This window comes from Meleagris gallopavo, chromosome 35 (assembly GCF_905368555.1).
Source record: "Meleagris gallopavo chromosome 35, MGAL_WU_HG_1.1, whole genome shotgun sequence".
Lineage (NCBI taxonomy): Eukaryota > Metazoa > Chordata > Aves > Galliformes > Phasianidae > Meleagris > Meleagris gallopavo.
The window spans coordinates 354,344-375,866 of NC_139439.1; the positions used below are offsets into that span (position 1 = coordinate 354,344).

Consider the following 21,523-nt stretch of genomic DNA (forward strand, 5'->3'; position numbering starts at 1 on the left):
TGGTTGGCGGGAGCGGCGGTGTCGCCGCCGACTGGTCGCGTGCGGGCGGGGCGGGTTTCCGGCAAAGCGGGTTTCCGGTGCGGTGCTCTCAGTTCCGGGCGGCGCTGGCGGCAGGATGGTGAGCGCGGGGCGCGCGGGGCCGAATCCGCCCGCATCGGGCCGGGGCCGCAACGCCGGGCGGGGGCGGCGGGCGGGACGGGGCCGGGGGGCCGCGGGCCGCGGATCGGGTCGGATCGGGGCCGCCGTCGTCGCTCCGGGCGCGGATCGGGGCCTGGCGGGCGTCCCGGGCCGCGCTGACGGCGGCGCTCGCTCAGGTGCTGCTGCACGTGCTGTTCGAACATGCGGCCGGGTACGCGCTGTTCGCCGTCCGCGAGGTGGAGGAGATCGGTTTGCTGCTGCCGCAGGTACGGGCCGGGCCGGGCCGCGGGTGGGGGCGCGGCGGCCCCGCGTGCCGTTCCGGGCTGTGACCGCGTCCGCCGCAGGTGGAGGAGAGCGTGCTCACCGTCGGCAAGTTCCACAACGTGGTGAAGCTCGTGGCCTTTTCCCCGTTCAAATCGGCGCAGAGCGCCCTGGAGAACATGAACGCCGTCTCCGAGGGTGAGCGCGGCGCGCGGCTCCCCCGTGCGGCTCCCGGCCCGCCCCGCTGAGCGCCGCTCCGCGTCCCGCAGGGATCCTGCACGAGGATCTGCGGCTGCTGCTGGAGACGTCGATGCCGGCCAAGAAGAAGAAGGCGCTGCTGGGGGTGGGAGACGCCAAAATCGGGGCCGCCATCCTGGAGGAGTTGGGCTATCAGTGCCAGACCGGCGGCGTGGTGGCTGAGATCCTGCGGGGTGAGCCGAGCTGTGGGGCGCAGGGCCGCGTGTGGGGGCGAGGATGGGGATGGGGTCGGGGTCGGTGACGGTTGGTTCCCTGCAGGGATCCGCCTGCACTTCCACGCCCTGGTGAAGGGCCTCACGGCGCAGTCGGCCTCCAAGGCGCAGCTCGGCCTCGGCCACAGCTACTCCCGGGCCAAGGTGAAGTTCAACGTGAACCGCGTGGACAACATGATCATCCAGTCCATCAGTCTGCTGGACCAGCTGGACAAGGACATCAACACCTTCTCCATGCGTGTGCGGTGAGCGGGGGCCGGGCTGGGCAGGGTGGCGGTGCGGGGCCTCCCCACGCTTACCGCAGGTGGCTGCGCCTCCAACCGCCTGCATAGAACGGGGAGGGAGAGCACGGCCTCGGGTAACACCCCGGCTGGGGCGGCGGTGCCGCGGCCGGATTGTGACCGGGGGGACACGGGGAGCCGGGGGGGTGTGGGGTCGGTGTGGGGTCGGTGCCTGTGCTGACGCTGTCCTGCAGGGAGTGGTACGGGTACCACTTCCCCGAGCTGATCAAGATCGTCTCCGACAACTACACGTACTGCCGGCTGGCCAAATTCATCGGGAACCGCAAGGAGCTGAGCGAGGAGAGCCTGGAGGGACTGGAGGAGATCGTCATGGATGGTGCCAAGGCTCAGGCCATCCTGGAGGCGTCCCGCTCCTCCATGGGTGAGTGGGGTTCTGCACAGCCTGTAGGGCTGCTGGCAGAGCTCAGCTCCCTGACGCTGCTTTCCCCAGGGATGGACATCTCCCCCATCGACCTCATCAACATCGAGAGCTTCTCCAGCCGTGTGATCTCTCTGTCTGAGTACCGTAAGGGCCTGCAGGAATACCTGCGCTCCAAGATGAGCCAGGTGGCCCCCAGCCTCTCAGCCCTCATCGGGGAGGTGGTGAGTGAGCGCGTGTCCCCCTGCTCCCCAGCCGCGGAAGTGATGTCTGAGTGAATCTGTCAATCCACTGAGCCGCTGTGCTGACAGTCCTCACTGCTGATCCCGGCCTGGGCGCTGCGTGATGCTCCCCCCACGGCCCCCGTGCTCTGGGGGCAGCCGTAACCCCGCGTCCCCTCGCAGGTGGGCGCCCGCCTCATCTCCCACGCCGGCAGCCTGACGAACCTGGCCAAGTACCCGGCCTCGACGGTGCAGATCCTGGGGGCTGAGAAAGCCCTGTTCAGGTACCGCTGCGGGGTGGTCGCAGTGATGGCGGGTCCCTGGGCTGCTGGCTGCGATGCGCCGGGCTGCTCTGGCCTCGGCTGCGTGTGAGCTGCCAGCCCCAGCCCCTGAGCGACCGCCGCGGCTCAGCAGCTCGTGCCTCGTGTGGCGCTGCGTGAGGTCAGAGGGAGGGGAGCGGGCGGCGTCCCCTGGGCTGTGCTGGGGGTGGCGGAGGGGCAGCAGCTCCCATCGGGGCACCTCGGCCCGGGCTGCCCCCGATGGCGCGCTGGGCTTCTCGCAGGGCTCTGAAGACGCGAGGGAACACCCCCAAGTACGGCCTCATCTTCCACTCCACCTTCATCGGGCGCGCGGCCGCCAAGAACAAAGGGCGCATCTCCCGCTACCTGGCCAACAAATGCACCATCGCCTCCCGCATCGACTGCTTCTCAGGTCTGCGGGGTGGGCTGGGGCGGGGAGCAGGGCAGGGGACGCGGCCTCTGCTGTGATGGGAAGATTTTTCGTCAACAGCATTTCACGGAGTGAATGTTGAGTTCTGTGGGCTGAGCGGAGCGCTGGGAGGGGGAGGTGGGCGCCGGGTTCGGGTGGGATGAGGGGTGCTGAGCCCAGCTGTCCCTGCAGAGGTTCCCACCAGCGTCTTTGGGGACAAGCTGAGGGAGCAGGTGGAGGAACGGCTGGCGTTCTATGAGACCGGAGAGCCGCCCCGCAAGAACCTGGAGGTCATGAAGGAGGCCATGGTGGAGGTGAGGCTGTGGGGAGGTGGGGCTGCTGGGCCGGGCAGGCATTGCTGTCGGATGTGATGTGAAGTCCCGCCTGACTTGCTGTGGAGGCCAAAAACTGATTTAATGAGGCTGATCCGACAGCTCTGCTGGAAAGGGGTGGGTGGGAGTCTGGCCCTGCACTGAGCGCTGCTCTGCTCCCCGCAGGCCAACGAGGTGGTGGCTGAGGTCAAAAGGAAGCAGGAAAAGAAGGAGAAGAAGAAGAAGAAGCGGGAGAAGCGGCGCCTGGAGGCTTTGGCTGCAGCTGCGGAGGAGATGGAGAACTCCATGCAGGAGGCAGAGGTGAGGGCAGAGGCTCTGAGCGACCTTTGGGGTGGGTTTGTGGTGGCCCCGCTGCGCTGTGACCACATCCGGGCTGTTTAGCAGTGTCTGCTGCTCTTGTCCCGCTGCCCTGCAGAGCTGGGGGATGTTTGGGCCCCCAACCCAGCTGGGGGGGTTGGTCGCAAGGAGCCAGCGTTTGTCTGCATGCTTCATAGACTGGGCCCTCACCGTATGTTTTTTTCTTAGGAAAACAACATAGAGCCAAAGAAAAAGAAGAAGAAGAAGAAGGAGCAGGAGCAGGAAGCTGCCACAGAGCCAGAGGAGAATGGACTGGAAGAAGAGGCCTTGCCCAAGAAGAAAAGGAAACTGATGGGAGAGGCTGCTCCCCTGGAGAAGAAGAAAAAGAAAAAGGCCAAGGACTTGGAGGAGGATTAGGGCTGGGGGGCAGCTGGAGCAGGGCTGTGCTCCAGCACTGTGGACTCAGAGGCCGGCTTGGTTTGGCTGCAACTCATCACCTGCCGTCCATTTCTTGGCAGCTGCGCGCCAGGCTGCAGCTCACAGGCGTTGGACACCTCGTGCTCTGTGCCTCGTGGGGCCGGGCCCCGCTGCCTCGTGGCCGTGCTTGGGCAGAGCTGCTCGTGCCTTTCAGAGCCCCCGGAGCGGCCGCAGCCGTGAGCCATCCATGGCTGCCAGAGGGCAGGAACCTGCACAGTGCGACTGAGCCTCAATAAAGGGCTCAGCTTGGTGTTGAGCTGCCCTCCTGGTCTTTTGCCGCTGCTGGGCGTCACAGAATCCGAGGGTGGCTGCAGGAGCCCCAGCTGCGCTTAGTGCCCGGTGCCGGTGCCGTATCCCCGCCCCAGCACTGAGCCGCGTGCCCTGCTGTGCGAGGGCGGTGCTGCGGGGGCCCAGGCGAGGCACGGCGCTGCGCTCTGCTCCCTGCCGCCAGGAGGGGCTGCAGATGGCACGCAGGTGGGGATGGAGCGAGGAGAGGTTGAGGCTGCCCCCCCCGCTGTTACGTTGCAGAGGCTGCTTTATTACAGGGAAGCAATAAATTACCGAGCAGGCAGCGGGAGCAGCAGGGCAGCCAGATGAGCAGCGGCCCTACACATCCAGGGCCCCAATCACAGCTTGGGTGAAATCCAGGGACGTGGCGTATCCACCCATGTCTGCTGTGCGCACCTGCAACAAAAGGCAGCGTCAGTGAGGAGGGAAGAGGCCCCGGGCTGCCTGGGGCTGCTGGTGTCCCCTGGGGGTGGGGAAGGGCTGGGCTGCCCAGCGGTGTGCCGCAGGCGGTCCTCTACCCCTCCGGGCTCCTCTGCGTGCGTCTCTATGGCTCTCTGCCCACGCTTACGGCCTTACAGAACCCAACCGCAGCCCCCTGCCCCAGCAGGAGGACGGGCTGCTGCTTCCTGTGCTTCCTGCAGCTGCACTAAGAGATGGCTGAAGGAAGAGAGGAGTGTAAGGCTGCCGCTCTGCCCACTCCATGCAGGGGACGTTGTGTCCCAGCTGCAGCCCAGGACAGGCCCTGCTCCTTGCCAGGACTCCGGTGGGGTGATTTGGGATACGGGCAGCGAGCAGTGCTGTGGGGAAATGGCATCCGGGCTGGGTGCAGGACAGGGGGAAGCATTGGACCCTTTATTTGCATACGAAATACAAAGCACAGTTAAATACGTGTCCCAGACGCTCACTCACACACACAGCTGTGGGGCAGAGCATCCCTCGGTCCCCCCAAGAGCTCCTGCAGCCTCACCCCCCCCGCAAGGTCAGCAGGGCTCGGCCCAGGCGGCCACCTGCCCCCCACCGCCCCACGGCTGGGCAAACGCAGGAGGAGCAGCAGGGAGCTGGGAGCAGCTGCTGCCCGGGGAAGGGGGGCTCAGCTCACAGCCCCCAGCCTTCGGCAACCAGCCACTCATAAAGACAGGACGCAGGGCTGATCCTGGGCTGCTCGGGTTCCCGGGGCAGCAGCTGAGCAAACTCACGTCTCCCTTTGCTGCACGTAGGACTGTGCCACACGGGACGCTCCCAGCAAGCAAACAGCTGCCCTTGCACACCCCCAGCACAGGGCCTCAGGCCCGGGGTCCTACTTATTGCTAAAGCCTCTGAGGGCACGGAAAGGTATCGGCAGGACCCCAGGTCCCACTGTTCTGCAGAGCTGCCGGCTTGGGACGTGCCTGGGGTGCCACCTCCCCCAGCACCACTCTCGGCTATGGGGAGAAGGGAGTTGCAGCCAGCACGGCTCCTGGCGGGCACTGGGCTGGGGAAGAGGAGAGCCCCGTCCTCCCCCGAGGCCCAGGGAGCAGGCGGCCAGGGTGAGGGTAGGGGAAGGATGGCTGTGGGGCTTTAAACTACAGTGGGGGGGGCTGCTGCAGGGCGCAGTGAGGTCCCAGGGCTCGCCGCGGGCGAGTGGGGCTCCTAGGCACCATAGTGGGGGTGCAGGTTGTCAATCACAGACTTGACGAAGTCAGAAGTGGTGCAGTAACCTCCCAAGTCCCGCGTCCGAACCTAAAAATCCAACACAGGGAAGGGGAGAAACAAGGGAGAAACGTGATTGTGAACCGAGCAAAATCACTGAGAGAAGGGAGAGGAGAGGAGAGGAAAGCAGCTTCCCTCTACGTGCCCTGACAGGGAGCCCAGAGGGGGGCAAGCTAGGAAGAGACCACCTGATGTCCCCCAGCCCTGCTAGAGCCTCCCAAGGCAGCAAACCCAGACGAGCAGAGGGGCTGACGACTACGGCTGACTGCAGCTGACTGCACAACAGCTACACACGCAGGGGATGCACAGGGGGTCCCTCGGGGGGAGAAGGGGGAGGTCAGAGGTTGGCGCTGTCCCTACGGGACGACGCAGTGCTGCGCTCTACCACCACTCACACACGGATACAGGCACACACACGGCCGCCCGCCCAACACTTACTTTTCCGACTTTGATCACCTTCTTCACCGCATCTGAGATCAAGTTGGAGTGGAATTCCAAGCTGGGGAGAGGGCAGCGGCCACGGGTCAGTGTCAGCCCGTGCTCCCGGCCCGCGGCGCTGCCCTCCCACCCCGCCCCACCCCCAGCACGTACTTGAGGTGCCGCAGCATGTTGGCAGCCGACAGCAGCATGGCTGTGGGGTTGGCAATGTTCCTGCCCACAGCCTGGGCAAAGGGGTGGCGGGCGCCCTGGGGGGGACAAGCAGGTGAGGGAGGGTCCCCAGCTGCCAGGGGCTGGGGAAGCACAGGGGGGGGGCTGGGAGCACAGCTGCCTCCTCACCATCTCGAAGACGGCGTACTCAGCACTGTAGCTCTCCCCGGGCACCACGCCTGCGCCGCCCACCAAACCAGCTGCCAGGTTGTCGATGATGTTCCCATAGAGGTTTGGCATCACCAGGACGTCGAACTGGTAGGGGTTCTGCACCAGCTGTGTGGGGGGAAGGGAAGACGTGAGCCCTGCGCAGCAGTCGGAGCCAGCACAGGCAGCAGGCACCACGACAGCCCTCAGAAGGCAGGGGCTGCAGCTCAGAACCCCGAGCACAACCTGAAGTGTGGTCAGGTAACAGCAGGGAGCACGGCTGAGACAGATCAGATGCCACGGACCCACAGCACGTGGCAGCTTTGCAAGCCCATCCCAGGCGTTTGCTCCAGGTCCCAGACATCATCCCTGCAGCTCCTGCCCTCAGCTGGTGGAGAGCAGGGAAAGGCTGGGGGCACCCAGTCTGTGCTCCCTCCTGCAAGCAGCAAACCTCAGGCCAGGACACGGGCAAACACCCAGACCTGGCAGCTGACAGCAGCAGCGCTCTTCAGGTGTCAGCTTTTCATCCCTTTGCCCAGCAGGCAGAGCAGCAGCCGGCGGTGCAGAACGGCTCTGGGTAAGGAAGCGGGACCCTCACCTGCATGCAGCAGTTGTCAATTATCATGGTGTCGAACTTGATCTTGGGGTACAGTTCTGCCACTTCCTCACAGCACTGCAGGAAGAGCCCATCACCCAATTTCCTGAGAGACAAAGAACACCATGAGGGTTCTGCGGGACAGCAGTGAAATCATTACAGAAGTGAGACTCCAATAGCAGTTGGTGTCCCAGCGCAGCAGGGATGGGGGGCAGGCAGCCCCAGGGCAGCTCAGGCTGCAGAAACAAAGTGCTGAAGTCAGAGCCCAGGGGGAGCACACAGAACTGCCTCCCATGTCAGGACGCAGCTGTCAGGCCTGCAGTGAGGCCACACGGAGGGGAACAACAGCTGCCAGGAAACGCCCAGCCTCCCTGGAGCCAGACCAGCACCTGGCACCGCTCCCATGGGGACCGAGAGCTGAGGGCGGAAGGCCTGGGATGTGGCAGCGCCCGGCAGCCGCCCCCCGCGCGTCCCTGCAGCACTCACATGATGTTGGCTTTGTGCACAGCCGTCACCTTGGAGCGGCCCTTCTTGGTGGCGTAGTCAAAGGCGAACTTGGCGATGCGCTGCGACTTGGCCCTGGTGATGATCTTCAGGCACTCGATGACCCCCTTTGCGCTCTGCACACGAAGGGCAGCGTGAGCAGCTGGCACGCAGCCCGCAGCCCTGCCTCAGCCACCCGCGCGGCCGGCAGCCCGGAGCTCTGTGACACCGACGGGAGCCCCTGCCTGCCGCTGGATCGCCTCAGCAAGAGCTCCCTCAACTTCCACAAGGCCTTTTTTCAGGCACGACCCCTCCTGCTGCTGTCCGCGTGCGTTCACATCACCGACTGCTCTCACCCATCTCCTACTGCTGTCACCGCTGCAGCTCCAGGCGTTCCTGGGCCTCGCTGAGCAATGAATGCCCCAGGCACCGAGGGCAGCCACCAGCCCACCAGACCCCCCAGACCCCCCACCCCGTGAGGCCAGCAGCAGCACGAAGCGGCTCTCGCACCTCGTGCTCCAGAGAGCTGTACTCCCCCTCTGTCTGCTCGCGAATGATCACGAGGTCCAAGTTGTTGTGGCGGGTTTTGTAGCCTGGCAAGCTCTTCACGTGGACGACGTTTGCAAACAAGTCCAATTTGCGCCTGCAACAGAGTCAGCACTTCATCACAAGCTTTTCCTGGAGCAGGGGCTGCTCCTGGTGGGCGCTGGGGGTGACGGCAGGGCACGGAGCAAACAGCAAAGACCTGCCCCTGAGGTGTCATCCCACGGCTGCCCTCCAGCTACCCGTGACCTCAAGGACGCAGAGCCAGTCTCAGCTCGTCACAGCCTGGCTCTGCCTGCCCTGGGTCGAGGCAGCTCCCTGTGCCCATTCCTCCGCCACCCCCTCCCCTCCGAAGGCCCCCCAGGGAAGCAGGCAGTGGGGCGGCACTCAGAAGAGGCAGCTCCCAGCCACAGCTTCTCAGGATGTTTGGCTCCCTGGTGACAGGTGAGCCTCCCATGTGCCCTGGACTCGTCTCCTTCAGCCCCACTGCAGTGCCACACCACCAGGACTGAGCGCAAAGCGGTTCCTCAGTGCTGTCAGTTCCCGGCCCTGGCAGCCAAGCAGGTGCTGAGCTCACCTCAGTCTCATGTCGTAAGAAGCCAGCTCTCCCTTGTACTCCATGGGGGTGTGGATCTTGCCTGCAGGGACAACACGGAGCAGCAGTAAGAACATGGAGTGCACTGACAGCTGCTAAGGACAGGGTCTGAACCTGGGTGAGGGAGCAGGGGGCTTTCCATAAAGCCTGAGACAGGACAAAGATCCATTTGCACTACGCTGGACCCAGATGAGGCCCTTTGTTTCTGCAGGCCATGCTAGGAGGTCTCCTTTCAGAAGCAGAAGTTGGATATAACCTCTCCATTGATGAGCTAAGGAAACCAAGTAGAGGTAAACTGCTTCTTTGTTTAAAGAGAACACGCTTCCTAACTCCAGAAATCCTGCCCTCCGAAAGCATCTAGAGCTTCTGAGACAGGTGCAGCTCTCCTTGCTGGACAGACAGTGAGCGCAGGTCCTCACCTATAAGGGCCACTTTGCTCTCCTTCATGGAGTCCACCACCTGGTCCAGCTTCTCCTCCGAGGCCATGTTCTGCACCTCGCTCAGGTGGTGCTCATCAAAGACCACGGGCACGCTGGCAGCCTGCACCAGAGACAGAGAGCAACAGCCACTGCCTCAGCAGGGTCCTTTTAAAGGCACTACAGCAGGCAAACATCCACGGGGCTCAGAGAGTCGAGGCATGAAACTTAAACCAGGCAGAGCTCCTTGGGGAGAAGAGGGAACTGAACACAATCTGCTGAACCCAACCTCAGGGTCACTCCTTCCATTCCAGCTGTGACTGCATAATGGTGTTTTCTGCCACCCTTTATACCAGAACTCCCTGCCCTCTGGGTCATTACAGTTTTCTAACACAGCAGACAAGACTGTTTGTTTTCTATTCTGTGACCAACTCATTCTGTATTAGAATACAGAACTGCTTAATTCTCACTCCTGCCCTGAGTTACAGCTGGGAATGCCTTCATGATGAATGAACTGTTTGCAAGAACAGCCTAAGCTGAACCCGTTCTACGGCAAGGGAAAGACCTCAGCCTGTTCACAGCCCACACTATTCCATGCTGGAGGACACAGGCAGGCTGCCCTCTGGCTCAGCAGTGCTTTAAGCAGTTCTGCAGCTGCTGTCCTTGGCCCATTGCTCCGAGAGGCAGCAGATGTTACCTTGAACACCTCCTTGACGGCGTGCATCAGCTCCGGGCCCACGCCGTCCCCAGGCAGCATGGTGACCTGGAACGTGCCCTCTGACTTTGCATTTTCTGACTGCAAGGAGAGAAAACGGCACTCAGACCTCCCACATAATCCAGTGTCATCCCTAACCTGCGTGCAGCAAGGCAGAGGAAGGTTACTACCAGCATGGAGAACACCTGCACCCTTCGCACAGTTATTCACGCCGAAGCCCCGCCCCACTGCCATCCCAGACCCTTCCTCACACAGCATCCCCTGCTCTGCTCTGCCCCTCTCACACAGGTAAGTGTTCCTTCCTTTCTACTTTCTGTCTGCAGGATCACCTCAGTCTCCCCATGTGAAGTCCTGCCCTGCTGCTTTTTGCTAATTGCACACTTTATTAAAGCACCCCGTGCTTATTACAGAATCACAGAACGGCCTGGGTTAAAAGGCCCACAGTGCTCACCCAGTCCCAACCCCCTGCTGTGTGCAGGTCACCAACCAGCAGCCCAGGCTGCCCAGAGCCACATCCAGCCTGGCCTTGGATGCCTGCAGGGATGGGGATCCACAGCCTCCTTGGGCAACCGTTCAGTGCCTCACCACCCTCTGGGGGAAAAACTTCCTTCTGATATCCAACCTAAACCTCCCCTGGCTCAGTTTAAAACCATTCCCCCTTGTCCTGTCACCACCCACCCTTCCTTCTGTGCTGAAGACCAAGCCTGAATGTATGAAGCAGAGTTGGTTTCAGAGGTGATTCCTGAGCCATTCCCACCACCACCGCTGCCCCCCCCTCTGAGCTGGCAGCTATTTTTACACAGTGCTTTTACTGATCCCTGCCTCTTTAGCCACTAATTCCCTGCAGAGCTGGCAGAGACCTCACAGAACTGACTGCAGAGTCTGGATGGTGATGGGAAAGAACAAGAGTGTCACAGAATCACAGAATGGCCCTGGTTGGAAGGGACCTCAAGGACAATGAAGCTCCAACCCCCCCCCCCCAATGCAGGGCCACCAACCTGCACATCTCACAGCAGCCCAGGCTGCCCAGGGCCCCATCCTTGCTGGCCTCGAACACCTCCAGGGATGGACGGGGATCCACAGCCTCTCTGGGCAGCTGTTCAGCACCTCCCCACTCTCACAGCAAACAACTTCCCCTGACACCCAACTGAAATCTGCCCTCCCTCACCTTCCAACCATTCCTGCTGTTTCTCCCCTTTCCAAGAGCTGATCCCCTCCCGTCTGCAGGCTCCCTTGAGGTCCCGCAGGCTGCACTGAGGTCACCCCGCAGCTTCTCTTCTCCATGCTGAACAGCCCAGCTCCCTCAGCCTGGCTTTGAGGGGAGGTGCTGCAGCCCTGCTCATCTCTGCGGTCACCAAATGAGGGAGCACAGCCCGAGCTGCAGTGCAGGGGAAAGCAACCTCAGTGCCGACCTGTGCCTCATATCGATGCGAGCCCCCGCACTGCGCTCCTCCCTCAGCACCTGACAATAACGGCGGTGCATTATCTCCTATCGCTCTACATTAACGACCACCCAATTATTACAGATGGGAGACACAAAGACAGAAGTCGCTGAGGCCGTCAGACGCTGAACGACGGCGTTCCGGTCCGCAGATCCGGCCTCCTCACCTTGGCCCGCGGGATCTGCTGCAGCGCGGCGGAGGCGCCCAGAGGCCGGCAGAGGCCGCGCGGGGCGCGCAGGAGGCCCTGCGGGGAGAGCGGCGGTTAAACGGCGGCGGAACGGCCCCAGCGCACCGCGCTCCTCCCGGCCGGCCCCGGAGCCCCGGAGCCCGCATCCAAAGCCGGTTCCGCACCGACTCCCCGCACCCCGCGACCCCCTCCCCCCCCACCCGCCCCTCACCCTGACCGCAGTCCGCCCTGCGCTGAGCGCCGCCATCTTGCCGCCGTCCCACAATGCCCCGCGCCTGCGGCAAGGCGAGTGGAGGTTAGAGCGGCTCCGCCCCGTGCAGCGCGCCCCCTGGCGGCCGGGAGGACGCAGGGCAGTTATCTGCCGCGAGGCGCCCCGGCGCTCCCTGGGAGCCCACGGGACCCCCACACCAGCGCAGCTCCCCGCCGCGCCGCGGAGCCCCGCCCACCCCACCGAACCCCCACGGCCTCAGCACCGCTCCCTGGCCCCCCCCGGGCACCCCCCCATCCCGGGGGTCGTTTCCTCACCAGGACGCAGCACAGCAGGCTCTCGCTCTTTATTGACCAAGAATTGAGGGGGGACAGCAGGAGAGGGCAGGGGGCTGCAGGCAGCCACAGCACAGCGCCGCCGCAGCGCTCCCAGCCACGGACCCCTCCTAGCAGCTCCGTGCCCTCAGCGAGGGTCCTGACCTCGGGACGGGGGGGCTGAGCTCCTGCCCCCAGCACGGAGGGGAGCACTGGGGCTCACTTCTTCAGGAGCTGAGCACGAGCCCGGTTCAGCTTCTCCATCACGGCGCCGTCAGTGGTGGCAGAGCACTTGGACAGGACGAGGTTCATCTCAGTCTCGTTCTTGTGCTCGATGGCAGCGTCAGCCGCCTGCTCCAGGTCCCTGGGGGCAAAGCAGGGGCTGAAGGCACCATTTACCTCCACGCGGTGAGAAAAGGTTAGGGTGAGAAGAGAGGGGTCTGGGTGGCACCCCCCGCAGCCCCCACTGGCACCGGAAGGATGAGTGTTTCCTTATCCCTCCAGAGCAGCCCAAGCCCACAGCCCTGGGAGTGCTGCTGCACCACCCCCCCCTGCTGCCGTGAGCCCCAGCCGTACCTCTGGCTTCTTCCTGCCCCCCCGGCTCAGACAGCCAACGTACCCCACAAGGATGAAGGCCTTGACCCGCTGCTCAGGGGTGACACGGGGTGCGTACTTCTTGGCCTCGTAGCGGTTGTGGTGCTTCACAGCAATCTCCACGAAGGGCTGAGGAGGAGAGGAGTGGGGTGAAGGCAGCCTGCTGTCCCACACCAGGCTCCCCACAGGGCACTTCAGCCCCACAGCATGGTCCTGCCCACACCCTCCTCAAGGACGGCACTGAGTGTGCGTGTGGACAGAGAGAAGGGCTGGCAGGGAGTGTGGACAGGTCCTCCTCCAGCGAGGAAAGCTCTTACCAGGTACCCGATGGGCGACTTCTTGCTCTTGGAGAACTTCTCCATCTCCTCCCAGTCCCCACGGGTGGCCAGGGCACTGATCTTCAGCCACCAGTACCTGGGGACACCAGGAGAACAGCTCCTATGGCTGCCAGCACGCTGCAGCCCCCGCTCCCAGCCCACAGCTTAACACCCATGTGGGGCACCAGGAAAAACCAACTGCGCCCCCAAAGCTGTGAGCCACAGCTCCAGCCCAGCACTGCCCTCACTCCAGACCCACCGCTTGTCGGGGATCTTGAACTCCCGGTACAGCTGCTCAGCTTTCTTGTGGTGGCCGTCCTGGATCAGGGTGGAGACGGTGTTGTGCAGAGAGAGGTCGAGGTAGGGCTTGTCAAAGTCCTCCTGGAGGTGTCGCTGGAGCCGCAGGAGCTTGATCTGATCCTCTGTGGCCTGCGGAGTAAAGCACCAGAGTAAAGGGGCTCTGTCCCAGCAAATGACAGCACTGTCCCACCCAGTAACCCATCCAGTGGCTGTGATCCCACTGAACCCAGCGCTGCCCAGCTGCAGTGAGAGCAGGGGAGGGCCACCTTCGCAGCCCTGGTCATGCTCACCTTGGCAGCAAACTCATTCTTGGCCTTGTAGTACTCATCCACAGCATTCTGCAGGGCTCCCACCCGCCCTTCGATGCGCTGGAGACAGAAAACAGCCACATCACCCCATGCCAACACAGATGCTGCACTGCAAAGGACGGGGCACAGGGCAGGACCTCCCCTGAATGCACTGCGGGGCTCGATGATGCCCTGCCTTGATCATCACACAAGAAGGGCAGAGGGCTGGATCCCCCCTCACCCTGGGGGAGCTGGAGCTCTCCATCGCATACAGGAGGGGCTGATGACTTCCAACACAGAGCCCCAGGGCAACAAGCCCCCAGCTCTTTCACTATGCTCCTCCCATGCTGCCAGACACAGACCTTCTCTGAGTAGCTGGAGTGGACATGGAAGTTGCCGAGCTCCTGGTGGTTGTCATCCTGGTTGTACAAGTCCTTCAGCGTCTCTCGCTCCTGGTGCTTGCAAAACTGGGAAGCAACAGGTGGAGGTGAGGGCTCGCAGGTACAGTGAGCTGCCTCTGCCACATCACATGGCTCCCAGGTCCCCAGCCAAGGAAGTGGGAAGGGGGACTGAGGGCAGAGCATACAGGTGTTAGGGAGGGAAGATTGAGGTTGTATGTCAAGGGGAAGTTCTTTACTATGAGAGCGGTGAGGTGCTGGAACAGCTGCCCAGAGAGGCTGTGGATGCCCCATCCCTAGAGATGTTCAAGGCCAGGTTGGATGGGGCCCTGGGCAGCCTGGTCTAGTATGAAATGGGAGGTTGGTGGCCCTGCCTGGGTGGGGGGGTTGGAGAATCACGATCCTTGAGGTCCCTTCCAACCCTGGCCATTCTGTGGGATCCCCCCAGCCAGGTGTGCACACGGCTGGGCAGCCCTCACCTGGCGATAGAGGCTCAGAGCCACCGGCTGGTTCTGCAGCGTCATGAAGAAGGTGCCACGATTCAGCTCGTTCTTCAGGTGCAGCACGACAGTGTAGACTGGGGCAGAAGGAGCGTTTTAGGACAGGGGACGAGGACTCTTCCCCAGCACAGCTGCCCAGGGGAGCACTGGTGGGACATTCAGCCAGTCCTCAGCTCTGCCCTTTGCTCCCTCCTTGCCCTGAGGGGCTCAATCAGCTCCCACCACCCCATCAGCCCATGCAGCACAAAGCCACGAACGGGCTCCCCCAAATTCCAAGTCCTTCTCAAGGGAGATTTGCTGCCTGGATGCAGGCAGAGCCCTCGGTGTTGGGTTCTGCAGAGTCCCTCCTGCCTCAGGACCCCTCTCTGTGTGTGCAGGACCCCCAGCCCTGCCCCTTACCCAGGTCTGTGTCCCCACTCTCGATGGCTTTGCTCAGGGCCAGCTTGCTCCGCTTCATCTTCAGCAGCAGTGGGACCTGCTCCCCGGAGCGTGGCTCGTACTCCAGCAGCTGAGGCCATCACAGAGGGCGTCAGCATGCAGCCACTGTGTCACCCCGAGCCCTTGGTGCCACCACCCCCAGGACACGCCACAGACCTTGATGGCCAGCTCTGTCCTGCCGCAGTCGTACGCTCGGGCGGCGATCTCAGAGTAGGAGATGCCTGGCGTGTCACCCAGCTTCTGGTTGATGGCATAAGCCACCTCCTCGTCAGACTTGTCCTTCTGCTGCACCTAGAGGGGAGCGGAGCAGTCAGCACGGCCCCAGCATGGCAGAGGACCCCCCGGAGCCTTCCCTCCTTGCCTTGTAGCAGGCCCAGTGGGCCAGGATGCGGCTGACGCCCTGGATCTCCGGGAGGCGCAGGTACTCACAGATCCTGATGGCCAGGGGGTAGAGCCGCCGCAGGACCAGCCTGGAGGGCACAGGGGGGCTCAGCAGCGTGCTGTGCGAGCAGCCGTGCAGCTCAGCCAGCCTCAGGGGGGTCCCAAGCTCTCAGAGCTCACTCAGCCACCAGCCGGGGGGGCAGAGACTGCACAAGTACTGCAGCAGGGCTGGGCACAGCCTGGGCTGCTCAGGGACAGGGCTATCAAGCCCAGCTTGGAGCAAGCCTTACCTGTCCAGCAAGACCTCAACGGTGAGTCGTTTGTATCTGCAGAACAGTCAAGGGCATCCCGGGCCCTGCGGAGCGCAGGCAACGTGTGCTGGGTGCCCACCCCCTCCCGGCAGCACCTCCATGGCTGGCACTTGAGGGCAGGGCAGGCTCAGCACCATGACACGGGCTCAGCATCACGGGCACAGGTTGGGCGCAGCACCGTGCAGTGCGTGCAGGAGGCTGACCCTGCTCTGCGGCCCAGGGCGAAGCCGGTAGCTGAGCACTGTGGGGCCGGCTGGTCTGAGTGAGGCTCTGCTGCCCAACCCTCCCCATCCTGTTACATCCCAGCTCCCTGGCCAAGGCTGGCACCGATGGCAGGGGACTCTGCCTGCCAGACCCCACAGTCACCCCTCCTGCCTGCCCCACGGAGGATACTGGGTGAAGGTGAGGGGGATGCCAATCTGGTAGTCCCGGATGGAGTTGAGCACCCGCAGGTCCTGGCACATGCGCACAAAGCTCTCCGGGGGGAACTTGTCGATGAAGCACTTCCCAAAGGAGGCTGCCTGCAAGAGGAGACGTGCGGGCTCTGGGGTGGATGGGCCGTGGGAGAGCCTCCAGCAGGAGGGGAACGGCTTCAGCCTCACCCAGAGCCTCCTTGCCCGCTTCGCTCACCCGCAGCAGGGACTTCTGGGTCTCTGGCTCATGCTCATAGCCGGCTGCCTCGATGCACTGGCTCACTGCTTCTGGGAGCAGTTTCTGGTCCTTGATCTCCCTCAGGTACTCATCTGCCTTTTGACTCTCCTTCTGCAGAGAAACACAGCCTGTAGGTGAGCTGTGGGACGTGGGACACTGCGGCCAGGGTGAGCACCAGGTGCCTGAAGCCCCGGCGACCCAGGGACAGCAGGGGCTGCCTGCACACCAGCACCGTGCCCCCACAGGGACGTCCAGGCCATCCCCTTTCCATCACACTGGATGTAATGCTGGGTTTGCATTGGGGCAGCCCACGGGAGGAGGCAGGTGTGCAGCAGAGCGGGGTGCCAAACCTCGTACTCCTTCTGTGCCTCTAGCAGGAGGGCCCCTGGTGCCATGGAAGCGATTTTGAAGATTTCCTGGCTGGCTTCTGCAGGGAAGGGGGTAAAAAAAAAAAAAAAAAAAAAAAAAAAAAAAAAAAAAAAGCCAGCATGAGAGGCTGCCCCAGCCCAGATGCACCCAGCCAGGTGCTGCTCCCAGCCAACCCTTCTATAAGCTCTGGGACCCGAGACCCTGTGCCAGTGCCCTCCCTCTGCAGGGCTGGATGGCTTCACCCAGAGAATGCCTCACCTGGGATCTCGTGCAGGAACTCGTGGGAGGTGCGGGACAAGATCCGGACCCCATCTGGCTCTGGCACCAGGTAGGAGTCCTCATCCAGGACAAACCTGTGCCTCCCGCTAAGGGCTCGTGGGAAGAAAGCAGCTGCCGGCTGCAGCCCAGCTCTGCCAGGAGCAGGTCAGCCACAGAGATGCCATGGAACAAACCCCTGACTGGCCCATCCCCAAAGGGCCTCGTGACCCTTCTTTCCACCACTTTGGAGGAACAGGGATCGTCCCACTGTGACAGCCCTCACCCCCGGGGAATCGGCTGAGGGCTCTGGCACAGCCCTACCGGCCGCAGGGCTCTTGTGGCCAAGCTCTGCTCTCAGAGCTGGGAGGGAGGTGGGTTGCTCTGCACTGGGAAAGTCAGAGAGGAGAACGAGGGGTCTGGGGCCCAGACAGAGGAGTGGTTTCCACCAGCGCGGCCCGAGGAGGCGCACAGCAGAAGCGACAGCTTCTCCCCAAAGGATACCGGATGCACTCCGTGGAATTCCCAGCCACCATGAGCTGCCGGTCCCAGGCCAGCACCACGGCGCGCTGCCGGCTGCGGGGACGTGTGCACCTGCAGGGAGCCCAGCGTGGTCAGGGAGCACCTACCCCAGCCCCGTGCCTGGAGTGGGGACCTGAGGGACGATCCCTCTTGTCCCGAACAGACCCTGCAAAGTGCAGTGAAGGCAGGGCCCAAAGCAGAGGGGGGAAGCTCAGGAAAACGCTCACCAAACCATCTGCTTGGGTGCAGACCGGATGGCGCTGTTGAACTCGCAGAGCTTGTCCTGCAGGAGGAAAGAGAAGAGTCGAGGAGGAGAAGGCACATGGAGAGGTGGTACTGCGCAGCTGCTGCAGCCGTGCACCGAGGAGGTGACAAGCAGCACAGGGCACGTGTCCTGCAGAAGCACCTGGCCACTTCTCCAGTCCCAGAGGGAGCCAGGGCCGTGGCTGCTGCAGACAAAGGCCAGGGATGCTGTGCCAGTAGTTAGACTGAGCATGAGAAACTTTCATAGAATAGTAGAACGGCCTGGGTTAAAAGGCCCACAGAGCTCATCAGTTCCAACCCCTGCTGTGTGCAGTCGCCAACCAGCAGCCCAGGCTGCCCAGAGCCACATCCAGCCTGGCCTTGGATGCCTGCAGGGATGGGGATCCACAGCCTCCTGTTCCAGTGTGTCACCACTATCTGGGTGGAAAACTTCCTCCTAACATCCAACCTAACCCCCTCCCCTGTTTGCCCCTTGTTCTGTTACTATCATCCCATGTAAACAGTCATTGTAACCTTTCACCCATTGCTCTGGCAAGCAGCCCACCCACACATAAAGCAAGTTGCTTGTGCTCAACTGAGACCAGAAAAATGAACAAAGTCTAAAGGACATTGATTTGCATCACCAGTATGAACCAGAATGGACCGCTTGTAATGAGTGACCACACCGGCTACAGTAATATGGCTGAGCCTGCTACAAAACAAAATCAGAACCACCAAGTTTGGGCATGGATGCAACAGAATCTGGTGTGGAAAGAGTAATCAGGAGCAGCCCGTTTATTTGGGAGGTATTTGGACATAGAACGGAAGACACAAGGCCAGTAAAATGTGGATTTGAAAAAGGAAAAGGTGAGGAGTAATGTATAAAAGTGGGTGAAAAAAGCAAAGGAGAGTGGATTTTCTGACGGCAGACCACAGGTGCCTGTGAACAGCAGGAAGATCGGGCTGCAGTGTCCACAGGCATCTAAGGAGAAACTGCTGGGATGCCATCAGGTCTGGCTGCGAGAGGCAGTGGGGGAGCACAGAGCAGGGAGGGCTCCCACCGACACCAAGCAGCGGGGAGGGAAAGGGACGCTCACCTTCAGCGTGGCCAACCCCATCCAGATGTAGCCAGTGTCAGTGAAGAGTGCCAGGCAGCGGTAGTTGAAGGACACGGCCATCTGCAGGTAGGCACCAGCGGAGGGGCTCATGCCAGGGGGCGTCTGGGATGAGGAAAAGGACAGGGATGGTCAGGGACACAGCTACATGCTGGCACCGACGCCGCAAAGGGGCTGAGAGCAGGACAAAGCGTGGCCGTCCCGTCCCGTGCTGCGTCCGCCTTATCTCCACAGCTTTGTCCTTGGCCAGGCTGTGGGGAAGGACCTGCCAGGCAGCACTGGAAGCTGCAGGTCGCCCTGCTCCCCACTGACGCCGCCGTGGCTCACTCACCACCACGGAGCAGGAGGTGTTGTCCAGCAGGTACAGGTCCTGGCCGACCGCCAGCAGGATGATGGTCACTCTGTCTTGGGTCAGCACAGCCCAGCAAGAGGGCGGCTTCTGCAGACCTGCAGGGACCAACGTCAGGACCCCGCGCCAGGCAGAGCGTGGAGCAGCGGGGAGGAGACACACCTGGCACCTCGGGCATCCTGCGCAGCTTCAGGTCATCGATGTTGGTGGTCAGCGAGAAGCGGTGTGCTCCAGTGAGGATGGCCACACCGGTGCCGTACTCTGTGTGGAAGACCTTCGCCTCCAGCACGTGGTTCTGCAGCACCTCCTGTGCCACGGGGAAGAAGGGCCCGGGTTGGGGCAGCAGGGCACAGCACCATGCTGCTGGGAGAGGCACCGGGGCTGTGGGGGCAAAACCGTCCCAGGGAGGACAGCCCTGTGCCGTGCAGCCAGCAGCACCCCAGCTGAAAGAGGTCGTGCTCCTGTGCCTCTGGGACACGTGCCAGCTCGCACCCAAAGGAAGAGCCCTGCAGGGAGGCTGGGGAGCTCTCAGCCCTACTGGGTTGGGATCATTCAGGGAGGCCTTGCAGCACTTCTCCAACACACAAATCCAACTTTGTGGACCTCATGGTGACGAGCTCCCCAGCTTTTCTTTCCCCACCCCACTCACGTTGCCCATGCTGAAGTGACGCTTGAACTCGCAGAAGAGGTTGTAGATGAGAACAGTGCCATCCTCCTGGATGCACAGCAGGTCCTCACTGGCTGTCCAGCCCAGCTGCACCAGCTGGCCACTCTTCCACTGCAAGCAGGAAACTGATCAGTGTCTGCTGCTCACCTCCCAGCTGCCAAGCTGCCCCCTCCAGGGGATGCAAACGATGCCAGTGGCTGCAGTTCAGCATTTGCAGTTCTGGTGCCCCTGACTGCAGCCCCCCGCAGGCACAACAGCTCACCCCTCCTGCTGTTTCTCCGTATCTTCCCCAGCTCTAGACAATGGCTAAGGGAGGGCACTCCCAAAGCTCCAGCGCTGCTTTCCCCATCCCCACCCCGTTCCTCTTCTTCCCAGTCTGGGTGCCTCCCTCTCCCTGCAGACTCCCAACACCCTTGCACACAGCATTGCTTTTGAGCAGCTGGAGAACCAAAGCTTTCAGGAGCTGCAAGAACCATGCAGTGGTGACTCCTGAAAGCTCGAGGTGCTGAGGATGCGTGGCAGCACTGTGCTTCCCTGCAGGCAGCCCAGACGAGCTGCCCCAGGGCACACAGGCGAGTGGCACAGGCTGAGGTGGCAGCCGGTCTCACAGCCCAGCCACGAACCTACGGCACCAGGTACAGCAGCGCCCTTCCACAGCCACCCTCCCGCCCAGGGCTCAGTGCCGCCAGGGACGCAGCTCAGCGTCCTCCAGGGGCTGCAGCCAGGGCAGGGCCATCTCGACGAACATCGCGCACCTCTAGGAAGGGCTCAGCCTACAGGGCAGCGTGGCAGCAGACCCCGCGCAGCTGGATTCCAGCAGCCCTGCCCAGGCGCTCACCGGGACGCTGGCCAGGAGCAGCCCCGAGGCCGAGTAGATCTCCAGCAGCGGGCGGGCGCTGGGGGATTTCTCCTTCCTGCCGTGGTTCTTCAGCAGAGCTGCGGTTGGGACGGGGCGGCCCCTGAGCCGGCTGCGGCCCCTCGGCCGTCGTTAGGCACACCGCCCCGCCCGGCCCCGCGGGGTGCCGGCCCTACCTATGGGCCCGCCGTACGGGGCAGCCGCCACCAGGCAGTCCCGCAGCTCCTCCTTCAGGCCCCACTCCATGGTGTACAGCTCGAACTTGCTGCGGGCAGGTGAGCGGACGGACGGACGGACACACAGACAGTGCAGAGCAGTAAAGGGGGCTGCCAGGGCCCGGAGCCCGGCCAGAGCCGGGAGCCCTGAACAAACCCCAGCCCCACACCGGGCCCCGGGCCCCCCCTCCCCCAGGCTCACACCCCGTCCCCCCAGACCCCAGACCTGCCACTCTAGGCCCAGCCCCCTCCCACCGGGCCCCAGCCTCCTCTACGAGGCCCAGATCCATCCCCACCACGAGGCCCAGATCCCCCTCACCGGTAGAAGGCCTCTTCGCCCAGCGGGTTCCAGTTGGCCGTGTAGCAGTCCATGGTGCCGGCCGGAGCCGGGCCCTCCCGGCGACTCCGCTCAGCTCAGCTGGGTTCAGTTCAGGCTGCGCTTCCGCCCTCCGCGTGACGACGGACGCCACGGCGGCCGTCATCTTGAATGAGGGCAGGCCAGAGGGAAAGGGAAACGCCGCCATCTTGAGTGAGGGCAAGACCAGAGGGAAGGGGAAACGCCGCCATCTTGAGTGAGGGCAGGACCAGAGGGAAGGGGAAACGCCGCCATCTTGAATAAGGCTGCAGCCGCCATCCCAGCGCGGGCTCTGTCCCGTCCTGTCCGCAGCCCGAGTCCTGCGGTCGGTCTCACCCAGCCACCAGCATTCCCCGTCCCCACTCACACCCCTGCGCACAGAGCTCAGCGGGAATCTGTTCCTGCGTTCTGGGACAGCAGTGCCCCTGCCACCCACAGGCCCTGCCCCGCACCTCCGCCTTCCCCTGCCCACACAGCACTGACACAGCACGGCCGTGCTGGTGGGGGCACAGCACGAGTCCCAGCGGACCCCAAAAGGCCCCCAGCACCGAACTGTGGGCAGCCAC

At 63.1% G+C, this 21,523-nt stretch overlaps 3 protein-coding genes and 3 non-coding genes across 9 annotated transcripts; 4 read left to right on the forward strand and 2 right to left on the reverse strand.

Moving 5' to 3' along the window:
• The first annotated feature begins 14 nt into the window (after positions 1–14).
• NOP56 (NOP56 ribonucleoprotein) lies at positions 15–3,820 on the forward strand. The gene is made up of 12 exons (XM_085214942.1): positions 15–118; positions 315–404; positions 483–597; positions 669–830; positions 916–1,114; positions 1,345–1,532; positions 1,602–1,753; positions 1,934–2,034; positions 2,313–2,461; positions 2,651–2,772; positions 2,956–3,090; positions 3,316–3,820. Exons 1-12 carry the CDS (start codon positions 116–118, stop codon positions 3,502–3,504), a joined length of 1,605 nt encoding a protein of 534 aa, XP_085071068.1. The 5' UTR covers positions 15–115; the 3' UTR covers positions 3,505–3,820.
• Positions 1,152–1,284, forward strand: LOC116217747 (small nucleolar RNA SNORA51). The gene has a single exon (XR_004162425.1). It is a non-coding gene; the product is annotated as a small nucleolar RNA SNORA51 (small nucleolar RNA).
• LOC116217746 (small nucleolar RNA SNORD56) lies at positions 2,509–2,579 on the forward strand. Its single transcript, XR_004162424.1, has one exon. It is a non-coding gene; the product is annotated as a small nucleolar RNA SNORD56 (small nucleolar RNA).
• Positions 2,821–2,887, forward strand: LOC116217745 (small nucleolar RNA SNORD57). The gene has a single exon (XR_004162423.1). It is a non-coding gene; the product is annotated as a small nucleolar RNA SNORD57 (small nucleolar RNA).
• IDH3B (isocitrate dehydrogenase (NAD(+)) 3 non-catalytic subunit beta) lies at positions 3,367–11,663 on the reverse strand. Of its 4 annotated transcripts, none has more exons than XM_085214943.1 (12): positions 11,524–11,663; positions 11,292–11,369; positions 9,666–9,764; positions 8,972–9,092; positions 8,535–8,595; positions 7,925–8,057; positions 7,418–7,551; positions 6,935–7,037; positions 6,319–6,465; positions 5,980–6,040; positions 4,126–4,248; positions 3,367–4,021 (listed from the first exon to the last, which is right to left on the reverse strand). In XM_085214943.1, the coding sequence occupies exons 1-12, from the start codon at positions 11,557–11,559 to the stop codon at positions 3,894–3,896; spliced, it is 1,224 nt and encodes a 407-aa protein (XP_085071069.1). In that variant the 5' UTR covers positions 11,560–11,663; the 3' UTR covers positions 3,367–3,893. The 4 variants fall into 4 exon arrangements, with proteins under 4 accessions (XP_085071069.1, XP_085071071.1, XP_085071070.1 ...); XM_085214945.1 differs by lacking the exon at positions 3,367–4,021 and adding an exon at positions 6,133–6,227 and having other exon boundaries at positions 4,082–4,248; XM_085214944.1 differs by lacking the exons at positions 3,367–4,021; positions 4,126–4,248 and adding exons at positions 4,684–5,571; positions 6,133–6,227.
• Positions 11,664–11,851: 188 nt separating this feature from the next.
• VPS16 (VPS16 core subunit of CORVET and HOPS complexes) lies at positions 11,852–21,098 on the reverse strand. Its single transcript, XM_085214939.1, has 24 exons — positions 20,922–21,098; positions 20,564–20,652; positions 20,370–20,467; positions 19,514–19,642; positions 19,027–19,171; positions 18,847–18,962; positions 18,498–18,620; positions 17,385–17,440; positions 17,140–17,229; positions 16,639–16,733; positions 16,362–16,438; positions 15,991–16,122; positions 15,754–15,881; positions 15,340–15,375; positions 15,030–15,138; positions 14,825–14,959; positions 14,630–14,738; positions 14,210–14,307; positions 13,695–13,799; positions 13,336–13,413; positions 13,005–13,174; positions 12,746–12,842; positions 12,454–12,557; positions 11,852–12,198 (listed from the first exon to the last, which is right to left on the reverse strand). The coding sequence occupies exons 1-24, from the start codon at positions 20,972–20,974 to the stop codon at positions 12,054–12,056; spliced, it is 2,517 nt and encodes an 838-aa protein (XP_085071065.1). The 5' UTR covers positions 20,975–21,098; the 3' UTR covers positions 11,852–12,053.
• Positions 21,099–21,523: the final 425 nt, after the last annotated feature.

What these genes read in the sequence shown, in the direction of transcription:
- NOP56 (XM_085214942.1), top strand. An exon ending in GGTGGCTGAGATCCTGCGGG is followed by an intron (nt 831 to 915) that starts GTGAGCCGAGCT and finishes GGTTCCCTGCAG; the next exon opens with GGATCCGCCTGCACTTCCAC. An exon ending in ACTCCATGCAGGAGGCAGAG is followed by an intron (nt 3,091 to 3,315) that starts GTGAGGGCAGAG and finishes TTTTTTTCTTAG; the next exon opens with GAAAACAACATAGAGCCAAA.
- IDH3B (XM_085214943.1), bottom strand. Translation starts at nt 11,559, where the DNA reads ATGGCGGCGCTCAGCGCAGGGCGGACTGCGGTCAGG. An exon ending in CAGGGCGGACTGCGGTCAGG is followed by an intron (nt 11,370 to 11,523) that starts GTGAGGGGCGGG and finishes CTCTCCCCGCAG; the next exon opens with GGCCTCCTGCGCGCCCCGCG. An exon ending in ACAGCTCTCTGGAGCACGAG is followed by an intron (nt 7,552 to 7,924) that starts GTGCGAGAGCCG and finishes CTTCGTGTGCAG; the next exon opens with AGCGCAAAGGGGGTCATCGA.
- VPS16 (XM_085214939.1), bottom strand. Translation starts at nt 20,974, where the DNA reads ATGGACTGCTACACGGCCAACTGGAACCCGCTGGGCGAAGAGGCCTTC. An exon ending in CCCGTACGGCGGGCCCATAG is followed by an intron (nt 20,468 to 20,563) that starts GTAGGGCCGGCA and finishes TCCCAACCGCAG; the next exon opens with CTCTGCTGAAGAACCACGGC. An exon ending in ATCCCCCTCACCTTCACCCA is followed by an intron (nt 15,376 to 15,753) that starts GTATCCTCCGTG and finishes ACTGTTCTGCAG; the next exon opens with ATACAAACGACTCACCGTTG.